This window comes from Crinia signifera, chromosome 3 (genome assembly GCF_055691185.1).
Source record: "Crinia signifera chromosome 3, ASM5569118v1, whole genome shotgun sequence".
In the NCBI taxonomy this organism is placed as follows: Eukaryota; Metazoa; Chordata; class Amphibia; order Anura; family Myobatrachidae; genus Crinia; species Crinia signifera.
Window position 1 is genome coordinate 96,168,476 of NC_139219.1, and position 18,779 is coordinate 96,187,254.

At 44.5% G+C, this 18,779-nt stretch overlaps 1 protein-coding gene across 1 annotated transcript in view; it reads left to right on the forward strand.

Moving 5' to 3' along the window:
- Nucleotides 1-18,779, forward strand: part of DRC8 (dynein regulatory complex subunit 8) — a 51,171-nt gene that overhangs the window by 17,377 nt on the left and 15,015 nt on the right. The window contains exons 2-4 of the mRNA XM_083174657.1: nucleotides 6,153-6,237; nucleotides 8,423-8,495; nucleotides 14,855-14,934. Coding sequence (XP_083030783.1) covers nucleotides 6,153-6,237; nucleotides 8,423-8,495; nucleotides 14,855-14,934 — 238 coding nt within the window. The remainder of the gene's footprint in view (nucleotides 1-6,152; nucleotides 6,238-8,422; nucleotides 8,496-14,854; nucleotides 14,935-18,779) is intronic.

Below are 18,779 nucleotides of genomic sequence, written 5' to 3' on the forward strand. Positions count from 1 at the left end.
AGCTTGCTGGCACTTGTAGTGCCACAGTCAAAAACAATAGTTTGTTCTTTTTTTTACACCTCTATCAGCTCGATGCCCACTGCCCAGGGGCATCGAGGACAGCACCAGGCTTCAGCCTGGTCAGGTAAGTCCTGGAGGGGGGGGACCCCTTTATTGGGGGGGTCCCCACTCCCCCAGGGCCCCTGGCCAGGCTGACTGGTCGGTAGGGTTAATGCTTTGGCTGGGGGGACTTGCATAAAAAGTCTCCCCCCGGCTGTGGCATTACCCTGCTGGCTGGTTTTGCCTGGGGCTGGTTCTTAAAATACGGGGGACCCCTACTCATTTTGTCCCCCGTATTTTGGGAACCAGCCCCAGAGCAGGAGCCTGGGGCTGGTTGTTAAAAATCAGGGAACCCCTATTTGTCGGGTTCCCTGATTTTTAATTACCGGCTCCAGGCTCTGTCAGCCTGGTGCTGGTTTCGGCTGTGGGGGGGACCCCACGCCGTTTTTTTTATTTATTTATTTAATTTTTTTTTACACCATACAGCCTGCACGGATCTGACTGATCCGTGCAGACTGCTACAAATAATTCGTATTAGCGGCCGTATATACGGCTGCTAATACGAATTCCTACGACATCGGAGGGTTACAAAGCAGTCGTATATGACTGCTTTGTAAATCCCTCCGGAACACGACTTTGCATACGACTGAAACAGTCGTATGCAGTCGTAGGGAAAATACTAATACGAAAAACTAGGTTTTTCATATTAGTAAATTTCCCCCTATATATCAGGGCCCCTTCATTCAGCCAAAGGCCCCCTTCTTCCACCCCATCTCCCACCATCTGGTCAGTAAAGGGGTAATTAGTGAAAATTACTGATCCAGGCCCTACATGCTGAGGGGTTGATATAATACCCCCTACCACCCGCGGGACATCAAAGCTTCCGCTCATAGCACCCCCCACCCCTACCGCTGGAGGATAGGTAGGGGCCCCAAAACATTGCTATGCCCAGGGGTCTACACTGCTGTTATGTATGTATGTATATATATATATATATATATATATATATATATATATGTATATTATTATTTATATACATTTGGTCTATCTATAATACTTTAACTGACCCGGCATATACTGGGTCACCTAAGTGTCCATCTCCGTGCTTTGCTCCGCGCCTCTCTGGAAACCCCCTTCTGAAAATCCTGCGTTTGCCCCTGCAGCGGGCGGCGATGAAAGGTTCTGTTTGTGAGCCAACCAGAATCGCCGACTAAGTATCAGTATGGCACAAAGCCACATGATTTGGTGCCATCAAACGTGTAATGGTGTGCTGAGCATCTATGCCATAGTTGCATGCCCTTCTGCATTCTGCAGGAGACTCCCCGAAATAGTGGCAATCCCCTTGTCTCGATGAAGAGTCTAGCAATCTCCTTGATTTCACCTAATCCATATTATGCAGCTGTTGAAAAAAAAAATATATATATATATACATTCAAATGGAATCATCAGTTCCATTGGTAATAAGTAGAGACAGGATTATATGCATTTGCATATTTGCATATGCATTTGCATATTTTGCCCATTCTCACTGGTTATTGCATATTTAACCTAAAATCTAGTGATGGTGCATATTTTAGGCCCTGTCCCCTTTTCACCCGCGAGTCACAGCACTGCTTTGCCCTGCTGCTGCTGGCCAGGTAGTGGTAGAGTGTGCAGGCTGGGGCAATATGTGCGCAGTGTGGGGAAACTTGGATGTCTGACAGTGCACTAGGCTGCCAATCCATGTTGATAAAAGTCAGTCAGGGCGGATGCCATTACGAAGCTCCTGAACCTTTGCCTGCCCCTGGCCTGGGACTTTACACCAAGAGACAGACATCTGCAGCAGAGGAGTCGGGCGGACGGGTTGTGACATCACGCGGCGCGGAGGAAATGCCGTGTCACAGTGAGTATGCGGTGCAGGGAGGATGCCTTCCACTGCGCCGCCCTCACACGCTAAGTTGACATTTGAACCATCGGCGCTGGAGATGAGGGTCCGTGTAGTTGATGCAAGAAAAGCTTTGGACACTGCAGTATGCTATAGCAGCCAGGAAGAAAAAAAATCCTGTGTACAGCACTAGACATCTGCAGATGTTGTGGGCCTATTTTTGAGGTTTATTTGCAACTAATTGTATGCTGATTTTTAAATAAATAAGTTAAAAAGTACTTTTTTTATTATTTAATGTAGCATATTTTAACACTTTTCATGCATATTTTAAGTATTTTTCATGCATATTTGCATGCATATTTCAAGCTTTTTATGTTGCATATAATCCTGTCTCTAGTAATAAGACACATGATCCCTATGGCTACATACTTTTTAAGTAATATTTCTCGTGGCCACCAGTGGTGTAACAAAAAAAATGGGACACCCTTGCCATATAAAGTCACCACCACCTCACAGCAGACAGTTATTAAGGATGCTAGAAAAAGCTGGCGCTACCTCCTCTAGCATCCTCAATAACTGTCTAGTGTGAGGAGGCGGACATTTTCTGAGTGCCATTTTTAATGGCAGGAAGATGCTGGGACCGCAGACAAGTATATCTGCAGGTCCTGGCAGCAGAGCAACAATAACCCATGCAGACCCCAGGAGCCCACACTTTCCCAGTGCCTCCAAGCCACTGCGGGGTCTGTGGGGGGCTATTGTTATGCCACTGGTGGCCACTTGTGAAACACAATACAGGAACAAACCATGACACATATTAGTGTCTACTCTTAACAAGTACAGAAACTACTTTGGGAATCATCTACATTTAGATGTAAGTCATTGTATGACACAGCTCTCAGATGTAGCAGGACACATCCACGCGGGTGCCAGACAGGTTCCTGACAGTCAGAATCCCGACTGTCAAAACGCCGATAGCCGGGTGCCCGACGATCACCCGCTATTTTCCCTTGTGGGGGTCCACGACCCCCATAGAGGGAGAATAGAATAGGTGTCTCGTGTAGCGAGCCACCGTGCCCGCAGCGTGGCAAGCGCAGCGAGCCCGCAAGGGGCTTTTTTGAGCTCGCCATGCTGTCTGACTCTGGGCAGTCGGGATCCCGACATCGGGATAATGACTGTCGGGATCCCGACTGTCGGAGTCACATACCACACCCATCCACGCTTCCAGGTGCTATCTTCACAATCTCTCTGAAATGCTTTTTCAAAAGTATACAGGTATGATCTCTTGTAGTGTAGGGACTTGCAGAAAATTGGGGTACCCTTGACTATGGGTTGCAAGCTTAAATGTTTTTGCTCAAAATATGACATATCCCCTTTATTTGGTAACGCTGAGCAAGCTTTTTTTCTTTTTCACTTCTTGGCACCCCTACCCACAGGTATATTTCCTAAACATAATAGTATAAACAAAACTAGACACCACCATTCAATGTTGTTGAAGGCAAATTCCAATTTCTTTTAAAGTCTAATATAAAATAGTCTATAGCCCATCTAATTACATTGCATTGATATGGGACTGTTCTCCTGAGCTGAATTGATTACCTTCTTTTGTGTTTGGAAGAAAATGCTAACTTTCAATGGTCTATTTCATTTACAAATGAATACAATATTTACATAACCTAGAAGAAGAGAATAGTGTTGTTTTGGGTCTTACCTGCCAACGCAAACTGCACTTTGTACATTTACATTGTCTTTTTTATATGCAACATGCCTGTAGGATAACCACAATTACCCTATTCCACTTCACAAAAGGTCAAAATCCTGGATTATTGTATTCAAAATGAAAATATTCTGTTTTAAATGTCCACGTTTACCATAATGGAATATCTCTAGCCCCTGAAAACACACATTTTCTGGTGGGGTTGGGATCACTGGGTCTACAACATCTAGGTCGACAAGCATTGGGTCGACACCACTAGGTCGACATGCAGCAAGGTCAACATGGGTTAAGGTCGACATGGCCCAAGGTCGATATGGATCAAGGTCAACATGGGTCTAGGTCGATATGACATTAGGTTGACACAAGCATTATGTCGACATGGGCTAGGTCGACAGTCAAAAGGTCGACATGGTTTTTTTTTACTGTTTTTTTACCCAAATGTCGACACAGTCAACATGGACACAGTTTGAAGTGCACTGCATCCCCTCGCATCTCCCGCTTTGCTCCCAATGCTTCGGGCATGGTGCCTCGCTACGCTTGGCACACTATTTTATTCTCCCACCACGCCCTAGTAAGGCATGAAATACTGCCTGTCGGCACGTCGGCTCAAAAAACAGTGAAAAACCCCATGTCGACCTTTTGGCTGTCGACATAGGCCACGTCGACCTAATGGTTGTGTCGACCTAATCTCATGTCGACCTAGACCCATGTCGACCTTGACCCAGGTCAAAACTATTTTTCTGCAAGTTTCCCCATGCAATGGGGATAGCCTATTTAAGACATATTGCAAAATCCTATTTTTGCTTAATCCATCCCAGAATGGCTACAAATAAAAAGCATTATTTTCTTTGAAAAAAAGGGAGAGTACTCTTAAGCTGGGTACATCTGTGACAGTATTTCTGAGATCACACAAATGCGGACTGTGCAAAGCAACCTACTCCCCCTTCACTATCCACATTTAAAGAGAATCTATTCTCAGCCTTGCAAGTCCATCAGACATCACCCACAGTGCCGGCCGCCCCCCCCCCCCTCCTCGCACTCTGTGCCCCCCGCAAGGCTGCGAATGAATGATTTACATAATCATCCATCCGCAGGCAGGGAGAACTGCTGACCATCGAATGATTTCTCCCGTGCACACAGTTCAGAGTGACCTATATAGTCACTCTAAACTGCGGGCGCCCTGTGCAAGGACAGGGCGGGCAGCTGACATCCGGTGATGTCAGCTGCCCGCCCCCCGCCTGTCCATCACGGCCTTATTAGCCTGGGAACACCTATGGAATGCTGGGCGGTCCCATATGCTAATGGGGCTGCCCAGCGCCCCCTGCCCTTCTCCGCCCCCCCCCTTCAGCGTGTAGGGTGCGTGCACCCTGTGTCTGAACATGCGCAGAAATGCACCTGCGCAGACACTAAACATCGGTCGAGGACCGAATGACTCAAAATAAGGCCCATAGTCACAAGACCCTCCAATTATTTCGGTGTTGTAGCTAGGTGTACATGCCCCACACCTTTGTTACTTTTCTTCTTTTCCCCGTTTTCTTCTCACCATTTCTCTATATTTCATCTCTCATCTCTTTATAAGTCAGTGTTGAAATTTGCTTGTTAAATGGAAGGAAAATTGTGTAAATATGTATGGAAGTCTCTCATTTCAAATCCTCGTTAACTATAACAACCTATCTAGTGATGTTACAATTGATATTACTCATTATTGATAGTGATTTTGCTTAAACTATTTCTGTATTTCTATTACTATCTTTGTTGATACTTTTATTATTGTTTCATTAACTGTGTGTAATGGTGTGTACACACGGGGGCGATATGCTGTGCTATGCGAGTCCCGATGCGATCAGATCGCACGGCATGCATGGAGTGGCACAATTTAGACTATATAGTCTTGCCTGCCCTCTCTATTTCACTGCTGATTTGCGCTCACACGGGAGCGCGCATCCGCAGCGCATCAGGCTCGGAAGCCCTAAAAAATCATGCGATCTGCATGTGATATGGCTTCCGATGTTCACTATATCGGCAACATCGGAAGCCATATCTTACCGTCTGTACACACTATAACTATAACACTGATTTGTTATATTGTTACTTCTATAAAAATATTTTTGAAAAAAAAATGTCACAAAAACACACAAACAAAACAATGAATTTACAGATTAATGGTGTGTACACACGGTGAGATTCCCTTGCTATTCGATTTAGATTCGAGTGCTATGCAATCTTTGCTAACTCTGTACTATTTACATACAATTCATACAATCTGCATTAGATTTGCACTATATAGTCATTGCTGCCCTGTATATCTGGGTTTCAATTTGTGCTGCCACGGGAGCGCGCATCAGGATCGCAAGGTAAAAAACCTGCATACGATCTGCATGCAATTTTGACTATATAGTCAAAATATAATGTCAGATCTCACCATGTGTACACAGCATTAGATTGTGGAACATTAGAAAACAGTGGAAATAGCAGCATTCTGATAGATAAAAATGCACTGGTAGTTTTATACTATATTATGCTTATCTATCACAGAGGCACTTGTGTCAGATTTACAAAAGAAAATAACAGAAGCATTTGAAGTTTTTGACCATGAAAGTAACAAAACTGTAGATGTCAGGTAAGACTGCTATACATTTATCCTTTTCATCCACCTATATATTGCACATAAGCTTTATACTTTGGATAATATACTCCTCTACTGTAAATCGTAAGAGTGCACCCCAGGGTGCACCCCCGGACCACCCCCTAGATTCGCCTATGCTGAGGAGATCTGTGGCCTCAAAAAGACATGAAATTCACAAAAAGTGATGGAAAATGTCACAGATGACAGATACTTTCTGTATTATATGTTCAGTATGGTGATGTTCCCTGTATTTTATATATATTCTCTGTGATGTTCTCTGTATTATATGATCATCACGGCGACGTTCCCTATGGCGGTCACTGATGCTCTCTATATTATATTGTGTTCTCTGTGATGCTCTATGTATGATATGGCGGTCATTGATGCTCTCTTTATTATATAGGGTTCCCTGTGGTGTTCTCTGTATTATATGATCATCATGGCGATGTTCCCTGTATTATATGCTGATCACTGATTCTCTCAATATTATATAGCGTTCCCTGTGATGCTCTCTGTATTATATGACTGGCATAGTGATGTTCCCTGTATTATATGACTGACACTTATGCTTTCTAGGTAGAAGGTGACTATCTGCTGGGATGATGATGGGACACCGAGATTTAGTCTTTGTCCAGAGTGATAGAAAGCCTAGTTTCACCCCTGGCACAAGGAGAAATGAGAAGGGCAAGGAAACTTTAAAATGCCTTGGGCAAAGGGAGATGACAGGGCTACATGCTGGGGCCAATGTACACTGATAGGGCGGGATGTTGTAACATCCGCGGCCCCCTTCGCCGGCTACCGCATTATTAATAACGGCATATGCTATAACATATGCCGTTATTCATGCAAGGGACAGCTCTTGCGGTAAGCGCTGTCCCTTGCGATGCGGTGCCGGCGCTGGACTTCCGGGTCTGTGACCCGGGAGTCCATCTGCGCATGCGCAGACCCCGGCGCCGGCCGCAGGGCACGCTGGGAGGGATCCGTGACGGATCCCTCAAACAGCGCTGCGGTAAGAAGCCCATAGGCTTCTGCAGGGATTCGCCAGCTTTAGCTGGCGATTCCCTCCGCAGCGCTGACACTGCGGAGGGGGCATATAGCATATAGAAATGCGGTAGAAACCCCGAAAACGGGGTTTTTACCGCATTTCTGCTATATAGCATCCCGCCCATAATGAGATGAACTTGGGGCAAGAAGACATTATTATGGGCAAAAAGAAATGAGAGTATACTTAGCTGATCCCTTTTGGGATTCCCTCCTTTGGGATGACAGCATCGGTATTCTGACCATCCATATGTATCCCACTCACACATCTCACCGTCATGTTAGTAAACTGGGCTGAGAACACATGAACAACCAGCCATGGTATACTGGGTTCCAAAGGCTGTGTCGTTAGTGAACACCCAGAAGGGTTAGAGGGTAGCCTCAGGAGTGTCACATGACACATCTAGATACCTTATTGAATGGAAACTGCACACTGCAATTAACAAGAAAATCCTGAGACGTGTAGGAGAAGACAAGTGAAATACAAACACATGATTATGCTATCTTTCTGAAGGGGTTGTACAATGTTGGACTTCTAAATATGTTATTCCAGTTATAAGAAATAGGGTTCCACTGTCTGTGTACTAGAGGATTCATTTTCCAGAGATCTCTATGGAAGATTGATAATGTCACTTATGCAAGCGTTACCCGCCGTACAATAAAATTTCAGGTTTTGGTTTCCAATAGGAGCCCCCCTACCTATTTACTATAATCAGGGTTATACTGGCCCACATGGGAAATCCTTGGTGGGCCCCACTGCCTGGGGGCCCTTCTCATCATCTAGCACAGCGTCTATTCTCGTATGGAAATGAGGTCACGACTAATTAGCATAAGCCACACCCTCATTTGCATACACCTGCCCCCTTTCCGGGCAAGTGTCCCTATTTCCCCAACACAGAAGTTGGGAGGTATGCGACCCCTAAACATGGGCCTCTACCACTACATTCCCCGGTGGGCCCTTCCTGCCCCAGTCTGACACTGAGGGGAATAACATCATGTTAAGCAGTGGTCGTCTAAAAGTAGATGGCACCTTAAAGTGAAAAGCCCCATGTTACATATGACCAATGTTCTTTTCTGTTTGCTAATGTGATTCTGTGAAAGGATTTTCATGTTTATTCATAACTATTGTATCTCACAGGGAGATTGGAACAATCATAAGGTCGTTAGGGTGTTGCCCAACTGAAGGGGAGCTCCATGATATGCTTGCAGAGGTAAGATCCTTATCTTCAGTGTAAAGGTCACTGATTTATGTTCCCTTGCCTTTAGCATCTTAACCACAAATGGCTGCTTACAAGAGCCTGCATTGGAAACTGAATAGAGAGTAATATGGATGCAGAAAACGATTCCCTGCAATGGCTGTACGTGTTGTATGCAGAAAAACCATGGATTCATTTAATGCTGTAAAACATTCCATTGATAGTGAAGAGAAACAATGGGTTTTACACAGAGGCGGGTTGGTCATAGGCCTCATAGTGGTAGGCCGGTGCACCTGTGAGGCCAGTTGTCAGCCAGTGACCCAGGGTAGTGGCCGCATCCCTTACTTGGCTCCAACACAATCAATCTTTGCCCGTGCACAGAGCAGAGTACCCAATGCAGCAAATACTTATCTTAGATGAGAGCCCATCTATATCCATTGTGACATTTGTTATAGGGGCAGAAGTGGGTGCTCTGGGGTGTAACCATTTCTGGGGTGCATAGGTGCCGATTTATGTTTTTGCGGGTGGGTGCTCAAGCCAAAAATATAGGGGAGTGGCTTCATGGGAAAGGGGCGTGGCCACAAAATAATAGTGATTTATATTACGCAGCACAGTTGTCTCCAATATTCAAATTATGGCAACAGTGCCAAATACATAAATGCCCACACAGTGCAGGTACAAATATCCCCCCCCCACAGTGCCAAATACATAAATGCCCACACAGTACCGGTGCCAGCGATGAGGGAGGGGGAGTGCAGTGGGACATGGGTGGGTGGGCCGCTGCTGAGTGGGTTGGTGCTCATCAATTTCCATGGGTGCTCGGGCCCTCAAGCACCCACAGAATCGGCAACTATGCTGGGTTGTTTGTGGGCCCCTCTGGGGGAAGGCTAAGGATATATGTAATGTTTAGACTGAAATTGCTCATTGCCAAGGGGTACTAAAATTGCTCATTGCCAAGGGGGACTAAAATAGCTCGTTGCCAAGGGGGACTAAAAGAGTTTGTTGCCAAGGGAGCCTGCAGCCCGCTCCCCCGACCAGCTTGCCTGCTCCCTGATGAGCCTGTCCGCAGCTATTTTCAATTCTCAAGTCTCCCGCTGGGTCACTAGCCAATATGCGCTTGCAGTCCAGCAGCCACCAATGCTGCTTCTGATTGGCTGCTGGACTGCAAGCGCCTATTGGCTAGCGGTCCTGCTGGAGACTTGATTTGAAAATAGCGGTGGACTCCAACCGTGCGCAGTGGGGAGCGAGCGGGAGAGCAGGGCTGGGAAGACGGCGGCAGAGTTTGAGGTGCACGGCTTCAGCGCCCTGTGATCTTTTGCCGCCTGAAGCATGTGCTCTGCCCTCGCTACGCCCCTGCCTGGTGCGGGTCAATCTGATGTTACCCCCCACAGCAGAACAATGCAAGTGGTTCTCAAACTGTGGGTCCTGACCCCAAAGTGTGTCCTGACCTTCTCGGCTTGGGGTCGCTACTACATGTTGCTGATTCAAGGAGTCTGAAACATCTCTTGAATTGTCTGATATTTTAGACTCCTCCCATCATGTTGTGCCTCCATAATGCCTCCATGTATGTGCTGTCTGCTGACTATACATGTGATGTGATGACTTCTGCAGTAACTTGCTGGGGTCCTGTAATTATTTTTATTGTCTGATGGGGTCCCAGAGCATAATAGTTTGAGGACCCCTGCATTAGTGTATAATACCCCTTTTACACCGCCGCAAAACCCCGGGTCTGACCAGCGGCAGTGTAAATGGGACATGCGGTGTCCCTTTACACGGGACTTCTACCCAGGTCCTGACCTGGGTAGAATATGGCTAGGATGTGGGTAGAGGGCGGTGTAAATGGGTACACCGGGTCATCCGACCCGGCTCCCATTTAAGTCAATGGGGGTCGTGCAACCTGCGGACCGCAGCATCCACAGGTTGGACGGGGAGGGGGGGGGGGGGGGGGGCAGACATCCTGCGCTGCTGTCTGCTATACTCTGCAGACAGCAGCGTCGGCAGTGTAGCAGGTGAATGGATGCCTGTGTGCGTCATCCATTCACCTCCTGGACGACGGCTGGGGGAGGGGTGCACGGGGGCTGGGGGCAGCCCAGCAGCTTACCTTGGTGCTGGGCTGCCCCCAGCACGGCGATCAGAGGTCCCGGTGGGGATCACCGCAGTCCTGGCGCTTGGAGATGATCTACACTGCGGGTGGGCACAGCAGTGTAAATGGTGTAAATCCCAGATCCGACCTGGCTTGGATCCTTCAAATGCTGGGTCGGATCCGGGATTTTTGGTGTAAAAGGGGTATTAGAAATTGTCAGTCGTTTACTGCATTTCTGCTTTAGTACATCCCAGACTTTGCCATTTTAACGTCATTATGCATCCCCCATCTCAAAATTTGGTAGTAAATGCACTAGTTTTCCTCTGGGACATAATAATAGCGATAAATGGTTTATTCGAGGAGAAAATAGCAGTTTATGTACATAATTTACTCCAGAAGAGAATAGTAGTATATGCACTTGTTTTCCTCATATGGAGAATAGTGGTATATGTGTCGAGGTTACACCAGAATGGAATAGAGGTATATGTGTCTGGTTTACATCTGGAGAGAATAGTGGTATATGCATTGAGGTTACACCAGAATCGAATGGAGGTATATGCCTTTGGTTTAAACCAGGAGAGATTATTCAATTATGCATCTGGGTTATGCCAAAAGGTACTAGTGGTATATGCATCTGGTTTCCACCAGGAAATTATCTGGGTTATACCAGGAAATAATAGTGGTATATGCATCTGGGTTACACCAGGAGAGAATAGTGAAATATTTATTTTTAATACTGCAGGAGGCTACAAGTGTAAATTGAGAGCATGGGTAAAAACCGGATCTGGACAGGCTCCATTTATCAATCTCTTTTATTCCGGAGCTTGTAGTGACGGTCCGAGTGGTGCCTGTCCCGTGGGTGTCCCTTCCGCTGGGACCGCCTGTGACTCCTGCCACCATGACGAGGAGGAGTGAGAGAATAAAGCCTCCCTGAATGGTTCAGGGATGAAGTAATAAAAAGGAAAAGAAGACACCCCCCGGACACTACAAGCTCCGGATACAGAGTTTGATGAATGGAGTCTGATTTTTACTTAAAATTCTTTAGTCCTGTGAATTGATGCCTCCTGCCAACTTCTCTAATCTGCTGCAATATTTCCGAGTAAAGATAAGTGAAATTTGCACCTATGATCAGCTCAACGTGTTGCAGTATTTACTTGTAAAATTGCATTTTATTGAGTATACTATTAGTACTAGAAGCTGTCAAAGCAACATTCAGTTAATTCTGCTTGATGGAGAGATATGTATAGATCTAGAAAAACGTATATAGTCACTGCCAAATGATGAGTGGGAAATTGACGGAGAAGATTTGCAGCTCTCTTACCCCAATTATAGTCTTATAGCGCCACCTGCTGGTTCATAAATGGAAATGTATCTAAAGATAGTTCTTTAAACCAGTTTTCCCAAAGGTGACCCTCAAGGCCAGGGGTGCCGAGAGAGGGGGGGAGCAGGTACAATTTACCCGGGCCTGTCAGGGGGGCCCTGATCTGGACACACAGGTTTTTTTTTTTTATTTGGTGGCAAGTACCCCCAACATGACCCATTCCATTAGGTACAAAATAAGGTTGCGCTCCAGCACAGTCCAAAATTCAAAGTCACATCAACTGCCAGTGAGTCCAGGACAGTGATGCTTGGGGTGGCAGTATATGTGACCCCCACTTTTAAATATTGGACTGTGCTGCTGGCTCACATCTGTAATTGCCACTGGCAGGGAAGTCCAGGAACATAGCATTTTGTACCTAATGAAATGGGCCATGTTGGAGGGTATGTGTAAATCCTTTGCAAAGAGCATGTAACCCTGACGGAGCATGTTAACCCCTGGCAGAGCATGTAAATCAGGGCAGACAGGTTAATCCCTTGCACAGAATGTTAACCCCTGGCAGAGCATGTTAACTTCTTAATATGCAATGAGCATTATGGTGTGTGGTATAACGTGTAATGAGCATTATGGCATGTGGTATAATATGTAATGGGTGTGTGACATGTGTAATAGGCATTACAGTGTAAATTTTTGTACTTCAATCCACCTTGGAAGCAGTGGCGTAACACCGGGTCCGCAGAGTGTGCGGGGATCTCCGTCCGTGGGGGCCCCAGGAAATTGCTGTAGCGGGGCCCAGGATTTCTCTTGGCGGCCCTGCTCAAGGCACCCCAACAGTCCAGATTTTACATCTCCATGCTTGGCCACAGATGATTCAATTAGTACTGAGCTATGGATATAATTAAAACCTGTACCATTAGGGTGTCTTCAGGACTGCATTTCGGAACCTCTGATTTAAACGACATTTTGGCTGTGCTGTGACTTTGATGAATACGTTTAAAGCTGTATACTGCTCTAGGATAACAATTATATACAGTTTGTAAGTCTCCACAAGAGACTGCAGTCACACATGCACATTGCTGTGCATGTGCAAACTCCGACAACGAACAACCGCAGAAAGTTACGCACTCGCCGGGTCATTCACATTAGGGAGGGAGGACCAAGGGCGGTTGGCAGCCCATGGGAACACCCAGCATTTTATGAGTGTCCCCATGAAAACGCTGGGCGTTCCTATGGGTACGAGGGTGGGCCGATGCCCGCCCTGTCCGGCCAGGCACAGGCAAGTAAAAGTCAGTTCAGAGTCAGACTGAGTTTTCTTTGCAAAGGCAGGAGAAATCATTCGATGTTCGGCGATCATCAAATGTTTTCTCCTGCAGCAGCAGCAGGCAATGGAATGGGTCTTCCTTACACATCCCCTCTCTCTGGTGCTCGGTAAGCTGTGAAAATAGCATGATGACCAGAATCAGGCCCTAAGTGCAGAAAGGTAAATTCTGCTTGCAGCCTATGGAGGTGCCAGCGTAACCTGCCTAATAGCCTACTACCCAACTGTCCTTACTTCAGTGAGAGTGTCCTGCTATTTGGCCACTGTCCTGCTGTCCCAGTTAGATGGGGAGCCTTTGGGCCCAATTCAGACCTGATCGCACAGCTAGCGTTCAGGTAGAGCCTGTCCCTTTAGAGTGAAATCCCACCTTGCAAATCAGTGTGCACGCTGTACACATCATCCATGAGAGTGATGTGGAGGATGCAGACCAGGTTTTGGAGTGGTAGCAGAAGCAAGGTTGTATAATCAGCAGCACCTGTAATCTCCTGATATAAGTATTTCCAGACCAAGGGGTAAATGCTCTTGATGGTGGATTAGCTGCCCAAGCGATAGGCCGGGGTGTGGGCTATGATAGGAACCACTAAAGCATTTGCAAGAGTCTGTTCCATGCTGTGATTACCTGTATGCTGCTGCCTGTAACTACGCTTGCCTGTGGAATTGATCTGGTATGCTTTGACCTGCTTTACAAAATAAAGATCAAAGCCTTCATTTTCATGTATGTGATTCTTTTCACAATACATTTGGGAAGCCATAGGTAAGGTGATGATTTTGGTCAAACAAAATGTTGCATTTGAAATTGCTAGAACAATAAATAGAAAATGTCTTTCACCCTTTATGTGAGAAGATGTAAGTGTTAAAAGCTGCTTGCAGGTTTATTGGGCATTTGTAATTGAATAGCTCCTGGCACTGTACCTGGTAAAAGAGAGCAACCTCGTGGGTAATTGTATCTGCCCTTATGTATATGCAGGGCCGCCGACAGGGGGGTGCCGTGGGTACAGCTGTCCCGGGCCCTGGCCTCTGGAGGGGCTCAGGCAGCTGGCCACATTGGCACGCCCCCGCCCCCTGCCTTCTGCCTCCGGACCTCCCACCCCCACCCGGCAGACCCCAGCCGGGCACGTACAATAGCAGCCTGCAGAGCGCCAAGCCTAGAACACAGAGGGGCTTGGCACTCTGCAGGCTGCACTGTGCAGTGTGCACTCCCGACTGTGAAGTATGGAGACGGAGATGCCACTGCTGCTGGATGCTGGTAAGTAATGGGGGCAGGGTGCACGTGGGTGCAGGCGGGGGGGGGGTGGCGCTGTGCTGCTGGGGGCCCGAACTGAAGGTCAGTCCCAGGCCCCAATATTTCTAGCGGCGGGCCTGTGTATATGCAAACTCTGCACACATTACATATACTGTAATGTACTGTAATGCTTGGTGTTGGGAGTAGAGGATACTAACTACCCATAATCCCTACTCTCTCACTTGGCTGTATGATGGATTCTGTAGGCATACATCAAATTGGTTCACAAGGATTATTAGTTTGTATTCATAGTGCCAGCATACACCCCTGTGCATTAGACTTATATAACAGTACTGTTCTTATATCTTGGTAGCAATCAGTGTAATGCGTTAATTCTGTTGTTAGTCACTGCTAAATTTATATTTCCAATAAGGTGGAGGAAGAAGAGCCTACTGGGTATATTCGCTTTGAAAAGTTCTTACCAATGATGACCAAAGTTTTACTGGAGAGAAGGTATCAGATTTATTTAATAAACATCACTTTATTATGTTAAACAAACCGACTATTTAAGTGCTAATGAAACAAAAATAATCAGTATGTGACATTATATGCCACTTTTTGAATGCATAATTGCTAAACACACAGTCCTCATATGGTTCATACATACATATAGAAAATCAATATAGAAAAGTATAAAGAAAGACAATGGGGTGTATACAATGCCGGAGGCGAGTGATGACAGAGAGCAGTGCTACAGGCTCCATGCATTTGCCGCGAGACTCACTGTTTGGGGGAATCCTCGCTGTCATGTGACAGCGTTTATCCCCCAAGAATGTTGAATACGGAGAGTGGCCGGCACGGGGGTTAAACAGTGAGGATCAATGGTTTTCTGCGATCCCTGCCATTTAACCCCCCTCACCGGCCGCTTGACCTCGCATTGTATACTGCCTAATGCTTTATCATACTTGAATCGGTCAGTCCCCAGTAATAAATTCACCATCCTTTCTGCATTTGGGGTATGAGCCTCCCATAGGCAATGGAGTCACCTGCCTGCGGGCTCTAAGACCACAAAGGGCACCAGCATGTATAGCAGCACCTGTTTGAGTTAATGGGCAAAATACAGTAAATTTCTAATGATACAGTATTTTACAGGGCTGACCAAGTTCAGCGTCAAAGGGGTCGACAATGGTTCAAGGTGTAGTGTGAAAGGGAACAACCCCTACTTCTACCATCTTCTATCTGAACGTGGTATTAGCTTTTTTTTAGGGGTAGTATTTACAGTACAGAATCCAATAAACATGCCCGTTGGAGATTGCATGTTTCAGCTATACAGTAAAATGTCCATATATATAGAGAGAGAGAGAGAGAGACAGAGAGAGAGAGAGAGAGAGAGAGAGAGAGAGAGAGAGAGAAGTAACCGGCACTCCGTAATTCGAAATAAAGATAGCTGACCACGGTGCTGAACTGGTGGGATAGGTAGGGAAACAGTGTAGCAGCACTCCAGTGGATTTGTATATAAAGAAGACTCCACACAGGGGGGTCTGGTCAACGTTTCGGATTTTACTCCTTCTTCAAGACCACAAAACAAGCAAGTGATCACTTGCCTTTTGGATGTTGAAGAGTACACATGCTCAGGCTACACTAAGGGGATCTCTTTCTTCGCCCCCAAAAAACTAGGAAGTGATTTTATCACCTTTCTGGAGGCCGAAAACTTAAAGTCTAGACACCTGTTTACTTACATCCTTGATTCAAACCTAGGAGTTAATTAAGGAATCACTCATTGGAGGTTAGAAATTAAGGATTTTGCCTTTATTGGCTACCCTTATTCACCTAAGCTTGATTCACCTGCCTGGAGCACCATGTTCCTATGAATATTCAGTAGTGAATGGGATCACTTTTTACTCATAATTGGTCCAGTTTTATTATTTAAAAGAAAAAAAGAAAAAATTCTCTAATTAAGGATCATTAACAGTAACTACTCTCGTTACACTTTGGAAATCCAGTGTGAATAAATTATTCCTACTTCTTTACAAGCTAGAAACATCTTTAATTCTATAAAGATTCATACTATAAGTATCAAACCCCTGATGAAGTCTCATAAAGAGACAAAACGCATCGGGTACTTGGTATGATCCTGATTCCAAGAGAATACTTCTTTTCCAAGAGCACTTGCTTTTTATATGTTTTTTTTTTTTTTTTTTTTAAATTGAATTTATTGGGGATTTTTTTCATTTTTTACATAAACATATTAAAAACATTCTTACACATTACATATTGTTTGTTATTCATTTTCTTTACAGAAGTTACTTGTGTATAGAATATACATACCAAAAACATCAAAACATTTAACAAAAAAACGACAAACAAAAAAAAAAAAAGGCTGTTGAGTTAATAACAAGTCCTTTTGCATTCTCTTTCTTTCTTATATACATCAGTTGTCTCACAGTTACTTCGATTGCATGATGTATTAATTGTTATATTCATATTATAATCTTTATCTTAACCACAATTATGCATATATTTATTTATTGTTCTTTAAAGACATTAATTTATAGTGTTATCTATATTTTAAGTCTAGAGAGATCAATGCTGAATTAAGTGTTAAAGGCGTCTAATTATATAATAGATTGGTTTATATTCTAGTTGGAGGTTATCAGTTCTAAGGATCATAGTTGTTCTAACTTCATATCACTGCACAGATACCCTTCTATTACCATTAAATTCTAACGTCTAATAAAGTGCTTTATAGTGTATTGATTTATTCATTGTTCTAACTTCATATCACTGCACAGATACCCTTCTATTACCATTAAATTCTAACGTCTAATAAAGTGCTTTATAGTGTGTTGATTTATTCATTACATTCAATTGTGCTTCATTAAATAAGTGGTTATTAATCTTTTAACCATTTTTATGTGCCTTTATACATGCATTTATGTGTTTATAAATTTTATATATATAAATTTTTTCTTTTTTTTTTTTTTTCTTTTTTTTCCTTCTTTTTCTTTCCCTTCTTTTTCCTTCCCCCTTCCCCTTCTTCCTTTTTTCCCTTACGTGAATAACGTTGAATAAGTAGAGTTTCTCCATCTGTGCCAAATCCTTAGGTATATATCTATCTTATTTCTTTTTAAATACACAAATTTCTCCTGTGCAGCGATATAGTTCACCACCCTGACCCACTCCTCGAATTCTGGCCCTTCTACGGCCATCCATTTCCTTGCGATAACTGTTTTGGCCAGAGCACATATATTGATTACATACATTTTATCATATTTGTCAAGACTCATATCCATACCAGCCCCCAAGATACAGGTTTTTGGCTCCAACATGTTCCCTGGGATTCCTGTTGCTACCAACACTTGCATTACTTTTTTCCAAAATTCGTTAATTGTTACACAGTCCCAAATTAAATGCCAAAACGTACCACTCTCGATCGAACATTTGGGGCATTTAATTCTCTTTTTTTTTAATATGTGATAGTCTGGCTGTGGTCAAGTAGCTTCTATGCATGATAAACAGCTGTATCTGTTGGATTTTTAATGAGTTTGTAGCTATTGATACGCTCTTAAGGGTCCCTTGCCATTCTACCTCCGTGAGGGTCCCCACATCGCATGCCCATCTTGCTCTTAATACACTAAGACTATCTGTATTTTTATTATCCAATAAATGATTATATATCCTAGATACAATTTTATTTTTATTTTTGCTTATTTCCTTTAGGAATCTCTTAAGCGGAGATTCTACCAAGGAAGGATCTTTATTTCCGAATTTAGACCTTAAAGCACTTCTAAGTTGAAGAAATCTAAAAAAAAATTCGCGAGGTATATTAAACTCTTCTGCAAGTTGTGCAAAGGACTTTAACCCCTCCGGATTATATAGTTGGCCTATCATATTTACTCCGTACGGTCCCCAGATTATATCTGGTTGTAATTTAGTAAGTTCTGGAAAATATCTATAATCCGCTAGTATATGCTCTGGATCTAATCCCGCTTGGCCCAGTATAATCTCTGCTTCTCTCCAGATCTTTATTGCCTGTATAGCTATGGGAACATCTGATTTAAAGGGTTTCCCCCCTAACAGATGTTGTGTTAGGCTACAGTTAGTAGGCAATTTCCTATTCCTCAATAGTAGTTTAGCGAGACCACCTCCCAAACCATCTACTGTCCAACCTCTAAGATGTTGCAGTTGGCCGGCCAAGTAGTACAATCTAAAATTAGGAAGGGCTATACCGCCCTGCCCTGTTTTTACCATTAACGTCTCTAATTTTATTTTGGCTCTACTGTTATTCCAGATAAAGGAGGTAATCAGGCTATTTATCCTATCGAAGATGGCCATTGGTAAATACACGGGGGACTGCT